The 26,343-nt window shown below is 45.8% G+C and overlaps 1 protein-coding gene across 1 annotated transcript; it reads left to right on the top strand.

Moving 5' to 3' along the window:
- The first annotated feature begins 599 nt into the window (after window positions 1–599).
- LOC115083658 (gastrula zinc finger protein XlCGF26.1-like) lies at window positions 600–2,003 on the top strand. The gene has a single exon (XM_029587608.1). It carries the CDS (start codon window positions 738–740, stop codon window positions 1,860–1,862), a length of 1,125 nt encoding a protein of 374 aa, XP_029443468.1. The 5' UTR covers window positions 600–737; the 3' UTR covers window positions 1,863–2,003.
- Window positions 2,004–26,343: the final 24,340 nt, after the last annotated feature.

Consider the following 26,343-nt stretch of genomic DNA (forward strand, 5'->3'; position numbering starts at 1 on the left):
AGGGAGGAGAATCGAGAAGAACACCCTATAGTATTAGCACTTACATCAAGACAATCAGGAAATGTCTGTGAGAATCTTGCCCAGATGACTGAGGGGGCAGACATTAGCCAAAGACAGCAGGAATCAGAGAAGAAGGAGCAAGACTCTGCAGGAGAGTCACTGGATGGATTCACTGCTTGTGAGAGAAGTGACAGGGAGTTCACAGACATCCCTGAGCACCAGGGACAACTGAGAAGACAGAATCCCTTCCAGAGTAATAACAGTGATGAAATGACTTCTGACCTCCAGCAGAAAGAGGAGGAAGGGAAGAAATCCTTTCACTGTGACACCTGTGGGAAAAACTTTAATAGAAAATGTCATTTTGTATTGCACCAGAGGAGTCACACAGGAGAGAGACCTTTTCCATGCAAACAGAAGTTAAACCCGAACTTACACCAGAGAATCCACACTGAAGGGAGCACTTTTACTTCTATTGAATTCAAGAAAACCTTTCTTGCAGGGAATCCTTAGTAATACACCCAAGAAAGCACACAGGTAAGAGACCCTCTCATTGCCCTCAAGATGGGCAACATTACAGTTCTGAGTTCTCATTATTAGAAAAACCATTTAAATGTACTGAATGTGGGACAAGCTTCTCTCACAAGGTGCAATTAATATTGCATCAGAGAATCCATACTGGAGAAAAACAATTTAAATGTACTGAATATGGTAAAAGCTTTAGTCGGCCATCATCTCTCATGCAGCATCAGAAAACCCATACTGGAGAAAAACCATTTAAGTGTACTGAATGTGGTAAAAGCCTCAGTAACAAGGCCCACCTCAAACGGCATCAGAAAATCCATACTGGAGAAAAACCATTTAAATGTACTGAATGTGGTAAAAGCTTTCCTCAGAAAGAGAGTTTACTATTGCATCAGAGAACCCATACAGGTGAAAAACCATTTAAATGTACTGAATGTGGTAAAAGCTTTTCTCAGAAGGTGCTCTTAATATTGCATCAGAGAATCCATACTGGAGAAAAACCATCTAAATGTACTGAATGTGGTAAAGGCTTCTCTCACAAGGTGCCATTAATATTGCATCAGATAATCCATACTGGAGAAAAACAATTTAAATGTACTGAATGTGGTAAAAGCTTTAGTCGGCCATCATCTCTCATGCAGCATCAGAAAATCCATACTGGAGAAAAACCATTTAAATGTACTGAATGTGGTAAAAGCTTTTCTCAGAAGGTGCATTTAATATTGCATCAGAGAACCCATACTGGAGAAAAACCATTTAAATGTACTGAATGTGGTAAAAGCTTTTCTCAGAAGGTGTTTTTAATATTGCATCAGAGAGCCCATACTGGAGAAAAACAATTTAAATGTACTGAATGTAGTAAAAGCTTCAATGCCAAGGGCAACCTCAGACGGCACCAGAAAATACATACTGGAGAAAAACCATTTAAATGTACTGAATGTGGTAAAAGCTTCAGTGACAAGGCCAGCCTCAGACGGCACCAGAAAATTCACACTGGAGAAAAACCATTTAAATGTAGTGAATGTGGTAAAAGCTTTTCTCAGAAGGCCTCTTTTAAATTGCATCAGCAAATACATACTGGAGAAAAACCATTTAAATGTAGTGAATGTGGTAAAAGCTTTTCTCAGAAGGCCTCTTTTAAATTGCATCAGCAAATACATACTGGAGAAAAACCATTTAAATGTACTGAATGTGGTAAAAGCCTCAGTGACAAGGCCCACCTCAGACGGCATCAGAGAACCCATACTGGAGAAAAACCATTTAAATGTACTGAATGTGGTAAAAGCTTCAGTGACAAGGCATGTCTCAGACGGCATCAAAAAATCCATACTGGAGGATAAACATTTAAATGTACTGGATGTGGCAAAAGCTTTACTCAGAAGATCCATGTCATGCAACATCAGAAAATTCATACTGGAGGAAAACCAATTTAATGCACTGTGTCTGATAAAAACAGTAGAAACGAAGACCTTGCAAGCCACCAGAAAAGTTGCACAGGATAAAATGCCAGATGCAAGAACAATAAAACTTCTCCATTTCCATCAAGTAAGCTATAAGAATCAGGGAGGTTGATATTCAGATGCCAGAAAGCTGGATAAGTAGGACTTATCCTTCTGTCTTATTGCTGCTGAATATCCAGTTATGTTCAATAGCTGAGAAAGCTGTGGGTGGGCAGTGGGTGGATCAGAGCGGTGCTACTTAGCTGTATAAGTTATTCAGCTAAGTAGCGATTCTGGCAACATGGGTGTTTTGCATGATTTGTAGTTTAATTTTTTTGCCCTGTGACAGTTTTCCACAGAGAGCTCATTCCCTGTGTGCTGGCTTGCAGGTAGTGTTTGACCGCTGCACTATAGTTCAAGCAGAGGCTTTGGATGCTGCCCTGACTGAAGGTGGCTCTGATCAGCAATCACATCCCAGCAGCCCTGGGTACCTGTAACACTGGAACACCCTGCCGTGCCATTGGCCAGAAAGCTCACTGTTAATATTGTGTTTCCTGATTGGCCCTGGAGACAGAGAACTCGCTCTGAGGGTTCTGGACAGGGAAGCCAACCTGCCTTATTTTTTTTTCCAATTTGCGGCTTCCTTATTATTGGGCGTTTTTTCTGTCAATTGTGGGTTTTTTGGACTTGGTGGGTGGGACTTGAGCCCAGCTATTCCTGTGATTGGCTGCTGCTGCAGATGAGGCCTGTTCATGTCAGAGGAGCACGTGGGCAGGCACTGATGGCAAACAACAGCGTTGAGGAAGATTTTATGCAGCAGGGCAGGTTTGAAGGCTGAAGGGAGTGAAGCTCTCAATTGGCAACAACACAAAGAAGAGGGACCTGGAGGGGGAGGAGAGAATAAGGGTGTGGGAGCCAGACATGTGCTGGGGGGGGAGGAGAATGAGTGGTGGGGATCAGTGTGAGGGGCTGTTTTTATTTTCCCCTTTGGAGGAGCTGCAGAGCTCAGTGGCTGAGACAGGAGTGGGGAGTGCACCCCTCAGCCATACAACTGGCCTGCATGGGAGGGTGGCGGGATAGAAGCCATTACAGAAGAAGGAAGTGTGAGCTTGAAGATTTTACTTCTAGCACATTCAGGGGCCGCAGTCAGACGCAGGTTAAATAGGCGCTAATCCATGCAAATGCAATTATCTCCATCAGTGTACATAACTGGCAGAATGCCGGTGACCCTAGCGCCTCCTTGCTAACGCCACCCCCTAATTAAAATATAGCAGGGCCCCTCCCTTGCAGGAGCAAAGCGATATTGTAATTTTTTTTTAATTGTGCTTTTTTTTTTTTTGCATCAGCCCCTCTGTCTGGGACAATCTGTGTAATGTCAGGTAATCCACAACAATTTGATGGACATTTTAGGGGGTTAAATATTATTGCAAGCCACTGTGTTTCCTCCATTACAATCACAAAATTATTTTCAAGTGTTTTTGCTGTGGATAAATACCTTCTAATAAAAGCAGTTTTAATCTCAGGTGTTTTGGGCTTGTTTTTTTTGGAAGATAGCATTTGTTCCTTCATGAAAACCTGGCTACCCTGGTTCTGGAGCTCGCCAGTCCGGGCAGGGAGTGCAGAAGAGCAGACCTCTGCGTTGAGGCCTTGTTCAGCTCCTGTGCTCAGCCTTTTCCTGACCTCCCCAGGCACTGGTAACATAGCGAAAAGCGTTTAGTTAGTTTCTACTCTTTATTCCTTGTTATTTTACTTGTTTCTGTTTGCAGCTTAAAACTTTTATCTGTTCACTGTTCATCTTTTTTCTTAATAAACCTATTAGTTTGTTAGCTCTGCCTGCCACGGCCTGACTATCGCTCCTGGTGTTGTGTATATTTGGTCTCTGATTGTATTTTTAGGAGCTGTGTGACCCTTGTGTCCCTAGATAGCACCAGGGGATAGCTTGCGGGCGGGAGACCTTGCTCAGATGCAAGCAGGAGCCCGGGTGGTGGGTGAGAGGTTGCCAGTGTAGAAGCGCGTGCGCAGGTGCAGGGGGGCCGGGCAGTGTTTGGTGGGGCCCTCCAAGAGGCCACAGGGTTACCCTGAGGGGGTGTTAGGGGTGGCTCTGCAGCATTACATGAGGGCGATATTCAGCCTTAGACGGATAACTTCTCCGAGTTAGTTAGACCTGCTCAAAAACAGGTCTAACCTTAGACAAATAAGACTTATCTGGTGATTTAGCAATGTTTTTTTCCCAAAAGTTTAAGGAACTAACATAGAACAGCACATCCAGCAGCTTAACAAGAAGCAGAGAACAGCATATGCTAATTTTATCAGTTTAATTATCTTCTGTTCCCAAGCCTCTATTCCAAGGCTCTGGAAAAATAAGTGTAAATCAAATTATATAGAAATGACGGCAGAAAAGAACCAAATGGTCCATCCAGTCTGCCCAGCAAGCCCATTATAGCACCAGCCCCACCCTACAGGTCTCCCCCATAAAGGTAGCAGCAGGGGGTGGCAATTGCTGTGCCGTACAAATTACTCCCATACTTAGTTTCCCAAACCGTTAGGCAGGGCCCTTGTTGGTTTCTGTCTGAGTACAATTCCCCGTTATCTCTTGCCGTTGAAGCAGAGAGCAATGTTGGATTACATTACAAGTTTCAGGCTTATTGGTTTTTCATAACCCCTAGTTCTACTGATTTTCTTTCTAACGGAGAAGGTTTGTCGATTGTACATCATTAAAACCTTTCAGGTATGTGAAAGTCGTTATCATATCTCCCCTGCACCTCCTCTCCTCCAGGGGATACAGATTTAGGTCCTTCAACCTCTCCTTATAAGTCATTTGATGGAGACCCCCACACCATTTTGGTTGCCCTTCTCTGCACCGCCTCCATCCTGTTTCTGGCCCTCTTGAGATTTGGGCTCCAGAACTGAACCCAGTACTCCAGGTGAGGCCTCACCAAGGCCCTATACAAGGGCATCACCACCTCCATTTTCTTCCTGGTTCTTCCTCTCTCTATGCAGCCCAGCATTCTTCTGGCTTTAGTGACACTACTGAGTCCCGAAGTCCCGGGAGGTGAACCGCAGAGCCAGCAGAGGACTCATCTTTCCTCAGCAGTCTGGGCAGTAGTTGGCTGACTTCTCTTTTATTGACTATGACAGGAAGCTGCTCTTGCTTCCTTCTCCTCTTCCTGGCCAGTGGGAAGTTGGTCCCTCCACCTGCACCCAGATCAGAGCACGATATCACCAGCTCCTGTTCATATGGGCCCGGCCGGACACCAACTTTATCTTCCTCGGCCTGGCAGTGAGGCTGCTGATGCTCTGTTCACCCCATAGGGTCTGGATATGAAAGCAGGAGTATAAGGGAGAAAGGTGCGTGCTCTGTAGATCTGCTGCTGCTGCCTCCTCATCTTCCTCTCCTAAGTGCTTCTTGCCCTCATCTGCTGCTGATAACGAGGGAGGGAGACTCTGGACTGGACTGGACTGAAGGCTTTTCTGCTGGCTGGGAGCCAGGAGGAGGGGAAATTGTACTGTGCAGGAAGGCCTTGGGAGATAGGGAGTCAGGGGTGGGGGAAAGGAGGTTGGGCTTGCTGGGTATGGAGAGATGGAGGAGGGAAGGATTGGGGGCTGCTGGGCAGGGAAGAGAGAGATGGAAGTGGAAAGAGAGGTGGAGGGGTGGGGGGCTGGGTTGGCTGAGAGGGGAGTGGGGGATGCTGAGCAGGAAGAGATAGGAAAGAGGTGGTCAGAGGGATTCTGGGAAGGGGAGAAAGCTGATTAGGGGAGAGAGGGAGCACGGGGAAGAGGATGTGGGGTGGGGGTGTTGGGAATGTAGGACAGGGATAGGAGCAGGTGAAGGGATGATTGAGTAGCTGGAAGAAGTGAGGGGTGATGGGGGCATGGAGGGGAGGGACGGGGTACAAGGGCCGTACTATGGCAGGTTTGAGAATATGCATTTCTTCTCTCTGAACTTCGCTCAGTGTAGGAGGAAATATATTTCTGTTTCTAGGCTCCAGTTTTGCACTGCATGCTAGAGAGATAACGTTCCTGGATGGAATAAATGATAGCTTTATGGAGCAATTGATTCAGGAACCGACGAGAGAGGGAGCAATTTTAGATCTAATTCTCAGTGGAGCACAGGACTTGGTGAGAGAGGTAACGGTGGTGGGGCCGCTTAGCAATAGTGATCATAATATGATCAAATTTGATTTAATGACTGGAAGAGGAACAGTGTGCAAATCCACAGCTAAACTTTCAAAAGGGAAACTTTGATAAAATGAGAAAAATTGTTAGAAAAAAACTGAAGGAGCAGCTACAAAAGTAAAAAATGTCCAAGAGGCGTGGTCATTGTTAAAAAATACCATTCTAGAAGCACAGTCCAGATGTATTCCACACATTAAGAAAGGTGGAAAGAAGGCAAAACAGTTACTGGCATGGTTAAAAGGGGAGGTGAAAGAAGCTATTTTAGCCAAAAGATCTTCATTCAAAAATTGGAAGAAAGATCCAACAGAAGAAAATAGGATAAAGCATAAACATTGGCAAGTTAAATGTAAGACATTGATAAGACAGGCTAAGAGAGAATTTGAAAAGAAGTTGGCCGTAGAGACAAAAACTCACAGTAAAAACATTTTTAAATATATCCGAAGCAGAAAGCCTGTGAGGGAGTCAGTTGGACCGTTAGATGATCGAGGGGTTAAAGGGGCACTTAGAGAAGATAAGGCCATCGCGGAAAGATTAAATGATTTCTTTGCTTCGGTGTTTACTGAAGAGGATGTTGGGGAAGTACCCATGATGGAGAAGGTTTTCATGGGTAATGATTCAGATGGACTGAATCAAATCACGGTGAACCTAGAAGATGTGGTAGACCTGATTGACAAACTGAAGAGTAGTAAATCATCTGGACCGGATGGTATACACCCCAGAGTTCTGAAGGAACTAAAAAATGAAATTTCAGACCTATTAGTAAAAATGTGTAACCTATCATTCAAATCATCCATTGTACCTGAAGACTGGAGGATAGCAAATGTAACCCCAATATTTAAAAAGGGCTTCAGGGGTGATCCGGGAAACTACAGACCGGTTAGCCTGACTTCAGTGCCAGGAAAAATAATGGAAAGTGTTCTAAACATCAAAATCACAGAACATATAGAAAGATATGGTTTAATGGAACAAAGTCAGCATGGCTTTACCCAAGGCAAATCTTGCATCACAAATCTGCTTCACTTTTTTGAAGGAATTAATAAACACGTGGATAAAGGTGAACCGGTAGATGTAGTATACTTGGATTTTCAGAAGGCGTTTGACAAAGTTCCTCATGAGAGGCTTCTAGGAAAAGTAAAAAGTCATGGGATAGGTGGCGATGTCCTTTCGTGGATTGCAAACTGGCTAAAAGACAGGAAACAGAGAGTAGGATTGAATGGACAATTTTCTTAGTGGAAGGGAGTGGACAGTGGAGTGCCTCAGTGATCTGTATTCGGACCCTTTTTAATATATTTATAAATGATCTGGAAAGAAATACGACGAGTGAGATAATCAAATTTGCAGATGACACAAAATTGTTCAGAGTAGTTAAATCACAAGCAGATTGTGATAAATTGCAGGAAGTGCAATTCCAGTCTCACAAGGAAGACCTTGTGAGACTGGAAAATTGGGCATCGAAATGGCAGATGAAATTTAATGTGGATAAGTGCAAGGTGATGCATATAGGGAAAAATAACCCGTGCTATAATTACACAATGTTGGGTTCCATATTAGGTGCTACAACCCAAGAAAGAGATCTAGATGTCATAGTGGATAACACATTGAAATCATCGGTTCAGTGTGCTGCGGCAGTCAAAAAAGCAAACAGAATCTTAGGAATTATTAGAAAGGGAATGGTGAATAAAACGGAAAATTCATAATGCCTCTGTATCGCTCCATGGTGAGACCGCACCTTGAATACTGTGTACAATTCTGGTCGCCACATCTCAAAAAAGATATAATTGCAATGGAGAAGGTAAAGAGAAGGGCTACCAAAATGATAAGGGGAATGGAACAACTCCCCTATGAGGAAAGACTAAAGAGGTTAGGTCTTTTCAGCTTGGAGAAGAGACGGCTGAGGGGGGACATGATAGAGGTGTTTAAAATCATGAGAGGTCTAGAACGGGTAGATGTGAATATGTTATTTACTCTTTTGGATAATAGAAAGACTAGGGGGCACTCCATGAAGTTAGCATGTGGCACATTTAAAACTAATCGGAGAAAGTTCTTTTTTACTCAACGCACAATTAAACTCTGGAATTTGTTGCCAGAGGATGTGGTTAGTGCAGTTAGTATAGCTGTGTTTAAAAAAGGATTGGATAAGTTCTTGGAGGAGAAGTCCATAACCTGCTATTAAGTTCACTTAGAGAATAGCCACTGCCATTAGCAATGGTTACATGGAATGGACTTAGTTTTTGGGGTACTTGCCAGGTTCTTATGGCCTGAATTGGCCACTGTTGGAAACAGGATGCTGGGCTTGATGGACCCTTGGTCTGACCCAGTATGGCATGTTCTTATGCTGAACGTCTGACAAAGCTGCAATACTTGCCTTTCTCATCTCCTGTGCCAAGCACACTGTTTGTCTAAGCCTCTGTTAAAAACTGAAATCTTCTCTCAGTAACTGGAGAAGAGACAAGACAATGCAGCCCTGCTGTCTGTGGGTGAGAGCGACCGAGCTGAGGCTTCAGCCAAGCTCAGAAGTACCTGGCACCCTAACCAGATCCAAGTCAGCTGCCACGTGGCAGAAGGTTGGCCTCCCCGGGTGGGGGGGGGGGGGGGGGGGGAGAGGTGTGGAAGCCAAGCTGGGGGGTCAAGAAAGAAGAACCAATCAGAATGTGACAGCTGTCCCTGTTTTCATATGCATGAAACTACTGAATTTGCATACGCTGTCCTTAAAAGCAGCTGGGAAGAGGGGCTCAGAGCTGGGCTAAGAAGATCCCATTCACACTGGCCAGAAGCCATCTGAGCAATCGCTCCTCGCCCCGCCCTGCAACCAAGCACCTACAGGAAGTCCAGGGCCTGCAGCATTGCTTGGAAGAGGGGCTCCAGCCCGGCTACTTCAGCCAGAGTTGAACTTGCCAGGTTCTTTTCAAGGGAGCAGGGGAGTCCTCTGCCCTTCATCCAGGTGCAGAGACCCACAGCCTGCTTCCCAGTCACAGAGACAGCATTCGGGCCTTCTCGCTTCTCACGCAGCACTCGGACAGAGACAGCGTCTGAGACCTCCAGCTTCACTCGCAGATCAGAGACCGAGAACCTTCAAAATACTTAAGATTCACTATAAGTGTCTAAGATTGCTAAGAACTGTTTATAAATGATAATTACTTTCCAGCTAAGAGGATGTTATATGCTTCTAATTTATTCAGACCTGTCCAGCTAATAACCAGGAGTGCATTCTTTGCTAACGTCCCTAAGATTGCTAAGTTGTTGGTATTTGTTCTGGCACCGTAATGCCTTACAATAAATCTCTATTCTAAGACAAATGAGGGTGAGTTCCTGGACTGATTGGTCACAGATATAAGGTAAAATAAGTGTTACGTTCTGTGCACTGCTAGTTCCCTCACGGAGGGGGACGAGGACAGAGTCCAGACTGCAGCCTACACTTATAAATTTCCTGCACACTCCTGGAGAGCACTGGATCTTTGTGGGATGTGATGCATCATTTCTGTGGGTCCTTTAAAAGGTGTCTCAGGAATAAGGGCATTTATAATATCCAACCTCTTGTAGGGAAATAGATTTTGGGGCTTAAATAAGTGCACAGTAGAATCTTTATCATAGAAATCCCATGTGTCTTAGGAAAAAGTATAGCCATAGGAACATACTACCATCCACCTGGCCAAAATGGTGAGATGGACAGTGAAATGCTAAGAGAAATTAGGGAAGCTAACCAAACTGGCAGTCAAGTCATAATAGGAGATTTCAATTATCCCAATATTGACTGGGTAAGTGTCACATCAGAATATGCTAGAGAGATAAAGTTCCTGGATGAAATAAACGAATGCTTCATGGAGCAATTGGTTCAGGGACCAACAAGAGGGAGTAATTTTAGATGTAATTATTGGTTGAACACAGGATTTCATGAGAGAGGTAACGGTGGTGGGGTCACTTGGCAATAGTGATCTTCACGATCAAATTTGAATTAATGACTGGAAGGGGGACAATATGTAACTCCACGGCTCTAGCAATACACTTTCAAAAGGGAAACTGATAAAATGAGGAACACAGTGAGAAACTGAAAGGTGCAGCTGCAAAGGTTAAAAGTGTTCAACAGGCATGGACATTTAAAAAAAAATAAAATCCTAGATGCGCAGTCCAGATGTATTCCACACATTAAGAAAGGTGGAAGGAAGGCAAAACGATTTCCGGCATGCTTAAAAGGTGAGGTGAAAGAGGCTACTTTATCCAAAAAAAATCCTTAAAAAATTGGAAGAAGGATCCATCTGAAGAAGAAAATAGGATAAAGCATAAGCATTGTCAAGTTAAGTGTAAAACATTGATAAGACGGGCAAAGAGAGAATTTTAAATAAAGTTGGCTGGAGAGGCAAAAACTCGTAATATAAAGTTTTGTAAAATATATCCAAAACTGGAAGCATACGAGGGAATCAACTGGACAGTTAGATGATCAAGGGATTTAAGGGGCACTTAGGGAAGATAAGGCCATCGCAGAAAGACTAAACAAATTCTTTGCTTCTGTGTTTACTTAATGAGGATGTTGGGGAGATGCCAGTTCTGGAGATGGTTTTCAAGGGTGATGATTCAGATGAACTGAATCAAATCACTGTGAACCTGGAAGATGTAGTAGCCCAGACTGACAAACTGAGGAGTAGCAAATCACCCGGACCAGATGGTATACATGCCAGGATTCTGAAAGAACTGAAAAACGAAATTTCAGACTTAATTCAAGTAATTTGTAAGCTATTATTAAAATTGTCCATCGTACCTGAAGATTAGAGGGTGGCCAATGTACCCCAGTATTTAAAAAGGGCTCCAGGAGGGATCCAGGAAACTATAGACCTGTGAGCCTGCCTTCAGTGCTGGGAAAAATCCTGAAAGCTATTCCAAATAACAAAATCCCCAAACATATAGATAGACATGATTTAATGGGGCACAGCCAACATGGATTTACCCAAAGGAAGTCTTGCCTCACAAATCTGGTACATTTTTTGAAGGGGTTAATAAACATGTGGATAAAGGTGAAGCAGTAGGTGTAGTGTATTTGGATTTTCAGAAGGCGTTTGACAAAGTCCCTCATGAGAGGCTTCTAAGAAAATTAATAAGTCATGGGATAGGAGGTGATGTCCTTTTGTAGATTGCAAGTTGGTTACAAGACAGGGAACCGAGAGTAGGAATAAATGGTCAGTTTTATGAGTGGAAAAAGATAAAACAGTGGAGTCCCTCAGAGATCTGTACTTGGACCGGTGCTTTTTAATATATTTATAAATGATCTAGAAAGGGATACGACAAGCAAGGTGAACAAAGCTGCAGATGACACAAAATTATTCAGAGTGGTTAAATCTCATGCGGATTGTGATAAAATGCAGGAGGACCATGCGAGACGGGAAGATTGATCATTTGTATGGTAGATGAAATTTAATGTGGCAAGTGCAAGGTGATGCATATAGGGAAAAATAACCCATGCTATAGTTATACAATCAGGTCGATCCAGTATCGTCCGCTCAAGGATTGCCCGTCTGTAACGTACTCGTAGCGCACAATTCGGGCACGCAAGGCAATTCGGCGATACAGTCTCCAGTTTCACGCGTCCGTATCGCTTCTGAAAAAAGACGCATAACCCTTTCCACACCCGGCATGTAAATGAACGAAAAAGCTGTATAATGAAGGAATTAGCTATTCCCCTGCGATACTGTAACGGGCGCTGATATTATCTCCTCCGTAACCCGCTGTTCTGCCGCGGCCTTAACCTGCTAGTTTACCGCCTCCCCCTAGTAGGAGTTAGTGTAGTGTAGTGTAGTGTAAAAACATTGCTTACCCGCCCTGGTCCCGTCTGGTCTCCTGCAGCCCCGTCCGGTCCCCTCCTCCCGAAGCAAAAAAAAAAACAAACGAAAAAGTAGCAAGGCTCGGGCCTGCTATGGTAAGTGTAAAAAGTGTTAAAAACAAAAAACCTGTGTGTTATATAAAAAAATAAAACAATTTTAAATACCTGTCGGAGGGCCGTGGGTCCAGGCGGCCGGTGGGCGGCGGGCAGCCATCAGCGGCATCCGGTAGTCCCTTCTCCCTTCCTCCCTCCCTCCCCTGCCTGGATGAGCGCCAAAATCACACGGGCGGGTCGGCACCAGGATCCGGGAGCGGCGGGTAGGCAGCAGCGGGGTCCGGGGGTGGCAGCGAGATCCGGGGAGCGAGCAGCGGCAGCGTGTTCGATCGGGCAGGCAGGTAGGTGGCAAAGTAAAGATGGCCGCCTGCACGGGAAAATCGTGCAATTGGCCGCTGAAGACGTGACATCACGACGTTTGGCGTCACAGGGGTGTGACGTCACGTCTTCAGCGGCAAATTGCACGATTTTCCCGTGCAGGCGGCCATCTTTACTTTGCCACCTACCTGCCTGCCCGATCGAACACGCTGCCGCTGCTCGCTCCCCGGATCTCGCTGCCACCCCCGGACCCCGCTGCCGCTGCCCCCCCGAACCCCGCTGCTGCCTACCCGCCGCTCCCGGATCCTGCTGCCGCCCCCCCGCTGCCGCCCCCCCCGCTGCCGACCCGCCCGTGCGATTTTGGCGCTCATCCAGGCAGGGGAGTGAGGGGGGAAGGGAAAAGGGACTACCGGATGCCGCTGATGGCTGCCCGCCGCCCACCGGCCGCCTGGACCCACGGCCCTCCGACAGGTATTTAAAATTGTTTTATTTTTTTATATAACACACAGGTTTTTTGTTTTTTACACTTTTTAAACTTTTTTACACTTCCTGGTGCCTGTCATTTCAAATTACTGTCATTTCAAATTACTGTATAGGCGCTGTTACAGCGCCTATACAGTAAAATGGGTTGCGCGGGCATAACCCTTCCCTAACGCTTCACAGCCGCGGCATGCATTTGCATGCGATTAGAGGAGAGTATCGGGGAGTTAGTGAAGAGAACTGTGCGTGCGGGGAGGAAGGGTGCGCCTGACACTACCTCACTGTTTTTACCGCGGCCTTACTGGATCGACCTGAATGTTAGGTTCCATATTAGGAGTTACCACGCAGGAAAAAACCCTGGGCATTATAGTGAATAATACATTGAAAGTGACAACTCAGTATGCTGTGGCAGTCAAAAGCATACAATGCAAAAAGCAAACAATGTTAGGAATTAATAAGAAGGGAATGGTGAATATAATGGAAAATGTCATAATGCTCCATGGTGAGACCACACCTTGACTCTGTGTGCAATTCCAGTCTCAATAAAGATATGGTTGTACTGGAATACTGAGAAGGGCGACTAAAATGATAAAGGAATGGATTGGCGGCTCCCCTATGAGGAAAGGTTAAAGAGATTAGGGCTCGGAGGATTTAGCTTAATATTGCCTTAAGCAATGTTTCTTGACAGAAATTGCAAATGTTTATTTCCTGATTAAAAGTTATTACCTTTTTATGTTTTATAAGCGATCTGTCAAGAATAATGTACCTTGTATATCTTTAGTTATTGTAACATGTAAAAGTTATAAATAAAGAATTCAAAAAAAAAAAAAAAGAGATTAGGGCTCTTTAGCTTGGAGAAGAGACAGCTGAAGTCTATAAAATCATTAAAAGCCTTGAAGGAGTAAATCTGAATTGGTTATTTACACTTTCAGATAACAGAAGGACTAGAAGTTATCAAGTAGCACATTTAAAACAAATCAGAGAAAATTATTTTTCACTCAATGAACAATTAAGCTCTTAAATGTATTGCCAGAGGATGTGGTTAAAGCAGTTAGTTTAGCTGGGTTTAAAAAAAAAAAGATTTGGATATGTTCCTGGAGAAGTCCATAAATCACTCTTAATCATGTTAATTTAGGGAATAGTCACTGCTTATTACTGGCATTAGTAGCATGGGATCTATTTATTTATTTTATTTATGTAAAACATTTTCTATACCGACTTTCACAGACAAAGTCTGACCAAGACGGTTCACAACTTCAAATATAAAAGAATAAATAAAATAAATAAATAAAAATAATGTTTGGATATTGATCATCTTGATTGGCCACTGTTGGAAACAGGATGCTGGGCTTGATGGACCCTCTGTCTGACCCAGTTTGGCAACTTATGTTCTTATTTAGGGGAAAATGCTTGTCAAGGTTTTTGTTTACTGCAAGGACAGTTTTGGTGCTGTAGGGCCAGTGCAAGGGTATGAGATGCCCTGCGTAAGACTTCAGCCATGCATTCACTCCCTCTCCAGCCCCAGAAAATGTAACTTCCTCTATCTCCCAACCTCCCACCCTCCCCCAGCTCCTGGAGTGTTCTTGCCAATTCCCACAATCTCAAATGTGGTTCTGGGAGCACAGGTGGCAGTATCAGAGCTGCCGGGAAGTTGGGTTACGGCGCTACTGAAAGCCACTACAATGGGAGACAACCATTTGGGCAAGGGGGGTAGAAGAAGCAACAGGGAGCTCGCTCCCACTGATACAGCAAGGCTTGGGCCTTAGCTTATGCCAGCCTGATCCAGTCCTGCTGCTGCTGTCGCCCTAAACACTGTAGAACTTTAGGCAACTGCCAAGTACATCTAGTGCTTCCACTGCCCCAGACTGTGAGGCCAGCCCTGAAAATCTGTTGCCTACAATTGCTCCCCCTTGGCACTCCATGAAGGTAAAAGTAGCAAATTTAAAACAAACTGGAAAAAATTATTTTTCAATGCACAATTAAGCTCTGGAATTTGTTGCTAGAGCATGTAAATTAGGGCACTTAGTGTAGCTGGGTTTATAAAAAGTTCTGAAGAATTCCTGGAGAAGTTCATTAACTGCTATTAATCAGGTTGACTTAGGGAAGATTCACTGCTATTACTGGCAATAGTTATAGAAACATAGAAACATAGAAATGACGGCAGAAGAAGACCAAACGGCCCATCCAGTCTGCCCAGCAAGCTTCACACATTTTTTCTCTCATACTTATCTGTTTCTCTTAGCTCTTGGTTCTATTTCCCTTCCACCCCCATCATTAATGTAGAGAGCAGTGATGGAGCTGCATCCAAGTGAAATATCTAGCTTGATTAGTTAGGGGTAGTAACCGCCGCAATAAGCAAGCTACACCCATGCTTATTTGTTTTACCCAGACTATGTTATACAGCCCTTATTGGTTGTTTTTCTTCTCCCCTGCCGTTGAAGCAGGGAGCTATGTAGGATATGCGTGAAGTATCAGTTTTTCTTCTCCCCTCTCGTTGAAGCAGAGAGCTATGTAGGATATGCGTGAAGTATCAGTTTTTCTTCTCCCCTGCCGTTGAAGCAGAGAGCTATGCAGGATATGCGTGATGTATCAGTCTTCTCCCCTGCCGTTGAAGCAGAGAGCCATGCTGGAAATGCGTGATGTATCAGTCTTCTCCCCTGCCGTTGAAGCAGAGAGCCATGCTGGATATGCATCGAAAGTGAAGTATCAGGCACATTTGGTTTGGGGTAGTAACCGCCGTAACAAGCCAGCTACTCCCCGCTTTGTGAGTACGAATCCTTTTTTCTTCTCCCCTGCCGTTGAAGCTATGCTGGATATGCGTGAAGCATCAGTTTTTCTAGTTTTTCTAGTTGTTGTGAACCCTCTGCCCACGGGCTTCACTCACCTCATGGACGCTGCTACCCGACGCCCATGTGGCACGGAGCCGCCGCTGATGTCATCTTGCCTTCGCAGCGTGAGGGCCGCATCCCTGGGCTCGAGTGGCGGCTGGAGCCACCCCCGGGGTCCCCTGCAGCGGCCGCCGTCGGGGCCTGCTCCTCAGGCCCTGCCCTGCGCTCTCACGCTGTGCGTCGGTGCAGGCCGCTCTCCGCAGTCCTGCACAGCTTCCTGCTTGGCTCTTAGGCGCTGGCGCACTTTTCTCTGCTGGATTTAAAGGGCCAGTCACAGGAAGTGTGGCTGACCCCACCTATGGACTGATTTCCTGCCTAGCTCTATTTAAGGGCTGTCTTCACAGTACATCTTTGCCTTGCATCGGAGTGATATCTCTCTGGAGGCTCCTGCCTGCCAGAGCCTTGTAAGGTCTCCTGTTCTTCGTGGAGCTCCTCGTCTCGTCTGCCTTCGTACCACGTTTTCGTGTCTTGATGTCTTGCCTGAGGTCCCTGTCCATGTCCTGATGTTCCATCTTGATCTTCCATGTCCTGATGTCTCGTCATGACCTTCCACGTCCTGATGTGCCTGCCTGTCCGGATGTTCTTCCCTGCATCTTTGCCTGGTGCTCCTGAGCCTTCTGATCCTGTAAAGCTGTGGTTCTCGGATGATGTCATGCCCGAGACTGGAGTGGCCTGCAGGAGGGATTTGTCCCTGTGCTCCTGAGCTTCTGTTCCCGCCAGCCATAGGTGGAGCTTCGGATGACATTGGCTCTGTCATCGGAGTTCCTCCCCGCCTGGATCTTCCCTGCGCTTGTCCCGCTCTCCTCATGGTCCGTGACCAGCCTCCTATGGCTGTGTAGGGCGCGCAGTGGGCCAGGGTGGTCTGCGACTCAGTAGGGCGCCCTGAGAGACTGTGCAAATGCTCTTCCTCCCAGCTGTTATCAAGTTTCTAGTCTCGTCTCTGATACTGTTGCATCAACCCAAGTGTCTTCATCTGTGACGCCGTTGCATCAACCCAAGTCTCGTCCGTGATGCCGTCGCATCGATCATAGACCTGTCTACGTGTCAAGGCCTCTGTCTGCCCTCAACCTCAGGCCAGGCCTGCTGCTCCATGCTGTTCCTTGCAGCAGGTCCGAAAGGGCACGAAATGGTCGGAGGACCATTCAACTTCCAACATCCTCTGTTGTTGGCCATGGGAGCTTGCAGGCCTGGTGGAGGGTCAGACTGTCAGCCATGCTGGAACACGTCAATCCTCGGGTCAGTCCTGGACGTGTCTGGGGCCGGGCTGAGGCCCAAGGGCACACTAAATACCCCGAGCGGGGCTCGCCGTAGCTCCCCACTCACAACAATAGTAGCATGGGATCTATTTTATGTTTGGGTACTTGCCACGTACTTGTTATAACCTGGTGGAAACAGGATGCTGGGCTTGATGGACCCTTGGGCTGACTCAGTATGGCATCTTTCTTATGTTCTTATGAAGTGGAGGAATGAGAGAGTGAACAGTGTGAGCTGAGTTTTTTTCACAGGAATAAAGAGTAAATAGTGGCTGTAGGGAAGGGGCAAGGAAAGGTCATGCTGTATTTTATTAAAAAAGCACAATGTGGTGATGCGATCATTTTACTGAGTTACTATTTATTTTTTATTTATTTATTTAAATGCTTTTAAAATATACCGACATTCATGCCGGTTCACAATCAACATTGGAAAGGAGGAAGAGGAAATTACAAATAACAGGGAGGGGGGAGGTGGAGCAGTAAAGGAAAAAGGAAAGGATGGGGGCCAGGTGACAGCAAGCACAGAAGTTGCGGGAAGGAGAAAGGTAGTGAAGTGCTAGGGTAGAGAGAAATTGATAGGAACTGTGTTAAAAACTGAGAATAAAAAAATTAACAAATTTACAAAATCAGCAATTACATATGATACTAGGTTAGGTTAATGTATTTTTGAAGATTATATATTTCTTCTTTCCCTTTAAGATATTGCATTTCTCTTAATGAGACTATTTCTAATTTCTTTATGTATATTTTCTTTGGCATACATATTCCTCCAATATCAATCATAAAACACACCCACCAACACACACCAATTGCGTATTCCAGTAACCTTATTTGTAAACAAAATCAAAATAGTGGTTAAACTGGTATTATTTATAACACACCTAACTGCCAACAAATTTGTTGGACCCTTAAATCCAGAGTCAGTATTAACAGCAGACTCTCTTGTGATATAGGGTCACTTTGCTTTTATTTAGTAACATTTATATTTTATATTTTGTTTGTTTTTTGTAAGTTTTCGATACAAACCAAAATCTCCGATCTGCAGACGAATTCAGTCTTAACAATTGACAAATTGTTCATCCAAAATAATACTGAGAAAACCAAGATATCCGGTCACAATCCCAAAAAATGTTTTATAACATGATACTTATCAAACAAGGAGCGTGTCAAAGTCCCGACACGGGACTTATGCGAGTCTGAAGCGGGAAGTAAATAGTTACACATGAATAGCCATTTGGATACGCTGATGGAACGGGGTATGGTTTTGGATAGCGAAGAAGTTCGACAGAAGTCATTCCCCTAAAGCAGGAGCTTTTGATCCGAAACATGGCCATGTCGGAACTTTGACGCTCTCTCATGTTGTAAAAGATTTTGGGGGGGATTTTGACCGGATATCTTAGCTTTCTCAGCATTATTTTAGATGAACAATTTGTCAATTGTTAAGACTGAATTCGTCAGCAAATCGGAGAATTTTTTTTATCGAAAACTTACAAAAAACGAACAAAATATAAGTGTTACTAAATAAAAGCAAAGTTAGGTTAATGTATTTTTGAAGATTATATTTTTCTTCTGTCCCTTTAAGATATTGTATTTCTCTTAATGAGACAATTTCTAACTCCTTTATGTATATTTTCTTTGGCATAAATATTCCTCCGACACACCTAGAGGAGGGGGAGGGAGATTCCTCCTAGCTCACCTGCAAACATTATGGCCCCACAGTAGTGCACACATTGTTGGCAGATCGGGCTATTTCACACTCAGCTGGGCGATTTCTTTTCCATTCTGCAGGAAAAAAAAACCATTTGTGCGGTTGCGTTAGATCTGGGCTGGCCACCTGACTGCCAGCAACCCTCAAGGTTGCTGCTTTTTCCTTTGCTGCACAGTCCCTCCAGCAGTCGCAGATTGATGACTCATCGGCAGCAGCAGCTCCACCAGCAGTCGCAGAGTGATGACTCTCGGCAGCAGCAGCTCCACCAGCAGTCGCAGGATGATGATTCTTAAGAGACTGCAATAAAGCTCAGTCCCGGAGAAGGGTTGCCAACCTCACTTATTTCCCGCGTGATTGGGCTTTTTTTTCCCCAGTCATTCGCGGGGTTTTTTTTTCGAGGGTTGCTTGTAATTGGGCGTTTTTTCCTGCCAATCGCGGTTTTGTTTGGGCTTGGTGGGCGGGACCTGTGCTCTGATGTTGCAGTGATTGGCTGCTGCTGCCGGTGAGGCCTGTCCATAGCAGGCGCACCCTAACCTATTGCAGCATTAAGCTAACCAGAGCCGGCAATCCCAGGAGCGCGTGGGCAGACCCGGCCTGGCATTGCAGGAAGCAACAAGCGTCGTGGGTGACCAAGAAGCTTCTGTGCAGCTGCAGCCCTGAATGCTGAAAGGTGTGGAGCACTCAGCTGCCTACAACCAGGTATCAGGAGGGGAGACTGAGTGTGGGGGGATTGAGGACGGGTTTGTAGGGAGTGGGGAGGGGGAAATGAGTGTTATGGGGCCAGAGATGTGATCGGAGGGGGCTATTTGTGTATGGGGCTGGTGTTTGTTTTTTTTTAATTTGTCCTATACCACATTTAATTTAGTTCTCATTTCTTCTCCCTGCAGCAGATCACCTTTGTAAGAAAGCCTGTCCATACCTACTGTTTCTGTCATTGGCTGCTACGCTACTAAATGGATTTGATCTACTATGGCTAAAGTAAGGACCTAAAAGATCCTGCTAAGCGTGGGAAGAGGAATGTGAACTAAAAGCATGGATTCAGTCTGTTGTCAGCAATGAGAGTAAGGCTGTGTGCAGATTTTGTAAGTGTGACATTCGTGCACATCAGGCAGACCTTCTGCAACATGCAAACAGTTAAGCTTCCTTTGTCATCTATGCGACTCACAAACATTGGGGTTTCAATTTCGTGTGCTTTGGGCTTTTTTTGGGCTTGTGGTTTGTTTGTTTTTTTTTTTAAGTGCTTGTTCTTTCTTGAAAACCTGGCAACCCTAAGCGGTGTCTTTCCGACCTGTTCTTTTCTGCTGTCCCTGTGATGTTTTCTAGCAAGCAGCGGGATTGACTGTAAAGGGCTCCAGGCGGGGGGGGCTCTGCACTGGGAGCGTGGGAAGGAAATCAAGGAGGCGATCAGGTCTTTAAGTCGCAATCTATGGGGCCGATGCAATACAGTGAGCTCAGCCGAGCGCACTGTTTAACCTGCTGTGGGACGCGGGTTAAACAGGCGCTAATCCACCCCAATATGCAATAGGGGGATTAGTGCCTATTTAACGCGCCTCGGACACGGAGTGAATGAGTTAGCGCTCATCACATGCAAATGCACTCATTCACTCCAAATGCAAAAAGATAAATTGAAAAGGACAGAAAAGCAGAAAAAACTGCTTTTCTCTACTTCTTTTTTAAAGTAAAATAAAATAACTCAGCAGACAGCAGAGTTATGAAGACGGACGCCGGTAAACTTTGCGCCAGTTTTCATTACTGGCAGACAGGGCAGCGCTGCGGGTTGCGCTAGGAAGGAGGTGCTAAGGTCACGCAAACGACTCTAGCTCCTCCTTCCTAGCGTGACCCCCCCCTAATTTAAATATTGCATGCCCCCCCCCCCCGTGGGTACCTTGCGTGTGCTAAGAAAGCGGGTGCTGAAAAGTCGGCGCCTTCTTTCCTGGAAGATTTTTGCTTCGGCCCCTATGTTTGCAGCCATTCTTATGAGCTGCTCTGATTGCTGCCCATAGGATTCACAATAATTTGACTTTCAGAAACTTGAGCATTAAAATGTTAGGATTTAGGGGTCAAAGCTTGAATGGGGGAGCGCTAAGCACCGCCCCGTAAAGAGAGTAGAGGGGAGTTAGCGTGCAAGAGACTCCTCAAAGCTCACAATTTTATTTGCACACAGAAACCTGAGATTTACCTTTTGTGCTCTCTGTAACCTGTAATTTTACTTTACTATTGTTGTTTTATAATTTGTATTATGTTTTTTTTTTCAATTTGCTATTCCCTTATCCTGTATTTGGTGAGGGTCTGTCTGTATATTCCATGTGGGACGGAGGTGAGGGATTCTGCTAGCATTTAGTTTTTGTGTAAGATTTGTATCAGTCCAGCTTGTTTTGTTTTCCAGCAGGGAATAGATTTTTATTAATTTAAAAATGTCTCTAATTCACATATTACAAAAAGTTCATTATTTAGCTGCTTTAGGGCAAGTTACCTCATTTCCAGTTTTGTTGTTTCATAGATAGGATGTTGCTGTGTGAGTTTTGGGAGTTAGCGCTGTTTAAATGTGATGGGTTTGATGCAAAGGTGCTGAGAGTGTTTTCTGTTAATTCACAAAGTGCCCAGTACAGGAGGGAATTAACTCTCCAGATTCTCTCTTTCTCTGGTCCTCTGCCCGACCTGTCTCTGATTCTGACTACATCGAATAGAAAGGGAAAGTCTAAATCTCGCCCTTCTCCCATGGATGTTCCTGTCTGACTGTGGATGGTTGTGGAGCGGCCGGAAGCAACAATGAGCAGCAAGTTGGAAAGGATTGAAGAGGAAATCTCCTCAATGACCCAGGAGAAGAAAATCTCTGCTCATGCTAAGCAGCTGCAGGCACTGGAGAGCAAGGTAGGGAAATTTACTCATTAATACTCCTGTGTCCATTCAGGATAAAGTTTGTTAGAAGAAAAATTAAGAATTTGGAAAAAGTTGCCAAGAGAGAAATATTTTAGAATTATCAACTTTCCCAAGAGAGAATATTTCACCAGGGGAGATGATTAATAATTATTTAGGGGAGGCTTTGCAAATATCTAAGGAATCTCTTCTTCTAATTAACCCCATTTCTTTTCTATTGAAAATTAAATGTATAAAGATCTTCTGTCTCTTGTTGCTGATCCACAAATTTCAAGGAAGAAGTTGAACCCCCAAAAGTAAATTTCTAAACCTTGGTCATTTTTAGTCTTCAATTCTCAGCCAGGTCACGTCTACACCTCTCCCTCCCCCCGCTTTATTTATTTATTTGGTTTATATTCTTTTATATACCGTTATTCTGATAACAATCATAACAGTTCACAGTATAAATATAAATAAAATCAATTAAAAATTATAAATGATTAAAAACAAAACATTAAATTCAATATAAATATTACAACATAAATAGTAAAAACATCTATGGATAATAACTAAAATGAACAACAAAGTCAATTTAAAAAACATAAATTTCCTAGTGTGTAGCCAGATGGACCCAGGTTATGTGCTCCCATATTTAGGGCTGCACAGTCTGACATAGAGGAAGCCCAGGAAGGGCTGGACTCTCAGAACTTCTCCCAGTCGGAGGGTGGGTCAGCCACTACCTTATCTGTTAGCACCCCAGATCCGAGCAGTTCCAGGGCTGCATCCTCCTGGGCTAGGTATGGACCCAGCAACCTTTTCCTGGATGGAATTCTTTCAGGGCCTTCAAGCCTTTGTTCAGGCGCAGTCAGCTGCTGCCCCTGTCCGGTCTGAGCCCCAGCTGGGAAGGCCTCGTCCTCCCAGCCCTATCAGCAGGCTTACCAAGGGTATCCCTGACAGGGATCCAGAGACCACGGATGATGATGGGGATGCAGTCTCAGTGGAGGACAGGGAAATCCTTCCAGGCCTGGAGCCATCCCGGCCCATGCTATGATTTTTCCAGAGATGAATTGCCAGCCCTGGCCTCCCAGACCCTGAAGACTCTCTGGGAGTTCCCGGCACAGACCCTATGTCGGAACCAAAAAGGAATCCCATCCTGGTGTCTCTATGGAAAGCCTCTTGCTATTTCCCGATTCTGGAAGCCATCCAGGAGGTGATTGACCTGGAGTGGGACACCCCGGAAGCAGCTTTCAAGGGGATCTGACCTTGGAGGCCTTGTACCTTCTGGACCCAGCGGTCAAGAACACCTGCGTTTCCCGATAGTTGATGCCCTGGCTTTGCGCTGTTTCAAAGCTAACAACTATCCCAGTGGAGGGAGGAGCACACACGATAGGCAGTTGGAGTCCATCCTTAAGCAAGCCTTTGACATGACAGCAATGACACTGCAGATTGCTTCCTGTTGTGCCCTGGTGGCTCGTTCGTCTCTGCTTCTTTTTAGAGAGGCAGATAGCTGAGGGGCGCATTCCAGAGAGTCGATGGAGCTCGCCGCAGCCTTTCTGGCAGATGCAAGCTCTGACCTAGTGCATACCTCGCCTCAGTGATGGCGGCCAGAAGACAGCTGTGGTTGCGAAATTGGTCAGCGAGCGCAACCTCTTAGGCAAACCTCACAAAGATGCCCTTTAAGGGATCCCTCCTATTTGGAAGTGAATTGGAAAAGCTAGCTAGAAAGTGGGGTGAATGTCCAGTGCCGTGGCTACCAGAAGATAAGAAAAAGAGGCCCATGAGGGGTCGGGCTAGGGGCTCCCAGCGCTTCTGGCCATACAGAAACTCATTTCAGACATCTCGACCTTCGGGAAGGTCTCAGTCCTTTCGGAGCCGACAACCAAAAAGAGGACCTGCTTCAGGCTCAGGTTCAACCCAAACTTCCCAATGAAGTTTGCCTGATCCATCCACGGGACGAGGAGATAGGGGGCCGACTTACCCTCTTCTATCAGTGGTGGGTCGAGATCACATCTGACAAATGGGTACTGGACATCATACGAGAAGGATATGCTCTGGAATTTCACAGCATCCCTCAGGACAGGTTCATGATGTCAACTTGCCACTCCCAGCAGAAGAAACTCGCAGTGGAATCCACGTTGATAAGGCTCCTCGGTTTGAGGGCTATAACCCCGGTACCTACACCCCAGGAAAATACAGGGCGTTATTCCATCTATTTCATCGTACCCAAGAAGGAGGGTTCATTTCGCCCCACCCTGGAGCTCAAGGCTGTCAGTGACCATCTGCAGATAATTCACGTCCGCACGGAAACTCTTCGCTCCAAAATAATGGCCATACAACCAGGAGAGTTCTTATCCTCCCGGGACCTCTCTGAGGCCTACCTTAATATCCCAATCCATCAAGACCAATCCACCATTAGTTCCGCGCATTGCCCTTTGACTTGGCAACCGCCCTCAGAACATTCTCCAAATTATGGTGGTGGTCGTGGCAGTGTCAATGAGGATAGTAGGGATCCTGGTGCATCCTTACTTAGACGACTGGCTCATCTGGGTGAGGTCGTTGGAAGAGAGCCTCCAGGTGACAGGCAGAGTCATGAATATGGACAAGAGCAGCCTCAAGCCCTCCCAGTCCTTAGAGTACCTGGGAGTCCAGTTCAACAGGAAGCAGGACAAGTCTTCCTCCCTCGAGGATAAGGAAAGGTGTGGAAGTATTTCCAGGTCCTCAGCCTGATGGCATCATCCCTGGAGATAGTACCGTGGGCGAGGGCACACATGTGACCACTCCAACGCTCCCTTCTATCATGTTGGAAACCTCTGTTTCAAGAGTACTCGATTCGCCTCCACCTACCAATGGAAATATGTTCTCGGTTCCAGTGGTGGCTTCATGAAGTTCACCTAAGCAATGGTGTAAGCCTGTACCCACCAAACTGGCTAGTCCTCACGACAGACATGAGCCTCTGAGGGTGGTAGCTCACTGTCAAGAATTGACAATCCAGGGGCGATGGACCAAGGAAGAGGCATGACGGAACATAAACCACCTGGAAGCCCGAGCTCTCAGATTAGCGTGTCTGCAGTTCAACCACAGGCTACAGAGACAGGCAGATGTCGGACAGCGCAACAAAGGTAGCCAGGGAGGAACCAAAAGCCACCAAGTGTCTCTGGAAATAGACCCCCTTATGGAATGGATGGAGCTAAATCTACAAGGGATCTTGGCCTCCCACATTGCAGGAAAAGACAACGTTGGAGCAGACTTTCTCAGCAGGAAGAGTCTGGATCTAGGGGAATGGGCGATGAAGACCAGAGCCTTCCAGCTTCTAGTAGATTGCTGGGGCATCCCATCCATCGACCTACTGGCCACATGTCACAATGCGAAGGTCACCCGATTCTTCAGTCGCAGAAGAGATCAGCACTCCCAAGGGATCGACGCCCTTGTCCAGACCTGGCCAGAGGAGAACTTACTGTATGCCTTCCCTCCGTGGCCTCTGCTGGGAAAGGTCATTCACAAGATCGAATGCCACAGAAGATTAGTCCTTCCGGTGGCCCCAGATTGGCCCAGTTGCCTGTTGTACGCAGATATGCGGAGGCTTCTGGTGGAGAACCCCCCCTATGCCTCCCCCCACACAGGGACCTTCTCCAACAAGGTTCAATCCTTCACGACAACCCAATTCTGTTTTTTTCTTATGGTCTGGCCCTTGAGAGGGTTCGCCTGATGAAGCATGGATATTCGGTGGCAGTAATCGCCACCTTGCTCTGCGCATAGAAGTTCTCAACGTCCCTGGCATACGTGCGGATCTGGAGAATATTTGAGGCCTGGTGCGAGGAATGCGGGGTGCTCCCTCGTGCGACCAATATCCCAAGGATTTGGAATTTTTATAGGATGGCCTGAACAAAGGGTTATCCCTCAACTCCCTGAAGGTCCAGGTGGCGGCTCTCTCCTGTTTCAGGGGCGAGGTGAACGGAGCCCGTGTGTTGATGCATCCGAACTTGGTCGTTTCCTAAAAGGGGTTAATCATCTCCATCCACCCTTAAAGTGGCCAGTCCCCCTATGTAACCTCAATCTAGTATTGGACTTTTTAGCAGGGTCTTCCTTTTGGCTGCTGCGCTGTGTGTCTCTTTGCCTGGTAACACTGAAGACTGTATTCTTGGTGGCGATATGCTCTGCTTGTCGCATCTCTGAACTACAGGTGCTGTCATGTTGGAGCAATTTCTCCGGTTGACTCCTCGTTGCAGCTTCGCACCATCTCTTCCTTCGTACCAAAGCTAGTCTCGGAATTTCACCTGAACCAGTCAATTTCCTTACCGTCCCAATAGACGCAAGGACACGGAAGACTACCGCCTCCTAAGCCACTTAAACATCAGTAGGCTTTTACTACGGTATCTGGAACGTTCAGAACTGCTGCACAAGACAGACCATTGTTGTTCTTCACGGTGGAAGGAAACAAGGCAAAGTGACTTCGCCAGGTACCATAGCTCGCTGGATCAAGGAAGTGATGACGGGAGCTTATGTGGAGGTAGGGAAGCCTTTACCTCTTTAGGTAAAAGCTCATTCCACTAGGGCCCAGGCAGTATCCTGGGTGGAAGTTAAGCTATTGTCTCCCGTTGACATATGTCGAGCAGCGACATGGTCTTCCTTGCACACCTTCTCCAGGTTCTATCGTTTGGATGTCCAAGCCCGAAAGGATGCGGCCTTTGTGAGGGCGGTGTTAACCGGACCGCGGGCAGCCTCCCGCCCCATTCAGGAGTAGTTTTTGTATATTCCATTGGTCCTGAAACCATCTGGCTACATGGTAGGAAATTGAGAAATTTCTTACCTGATAATTTAGTTTTCCTTGGTGTAGACAGAT

Source organism: Rhinatrema bivittatum, chromosome 2, assembly GCF_901001135.1.
Source record: "Rhinatrema bivittatum chromosome 2, aRhiBiv1.1, whole genome shotgun sequence".
NCBI lineage: Eukaryota > Metazoa > Chordata > Amphibia > Gymnophiona > Rhinatrematidae > Rhinatrema > Rhinatrema bivittatum.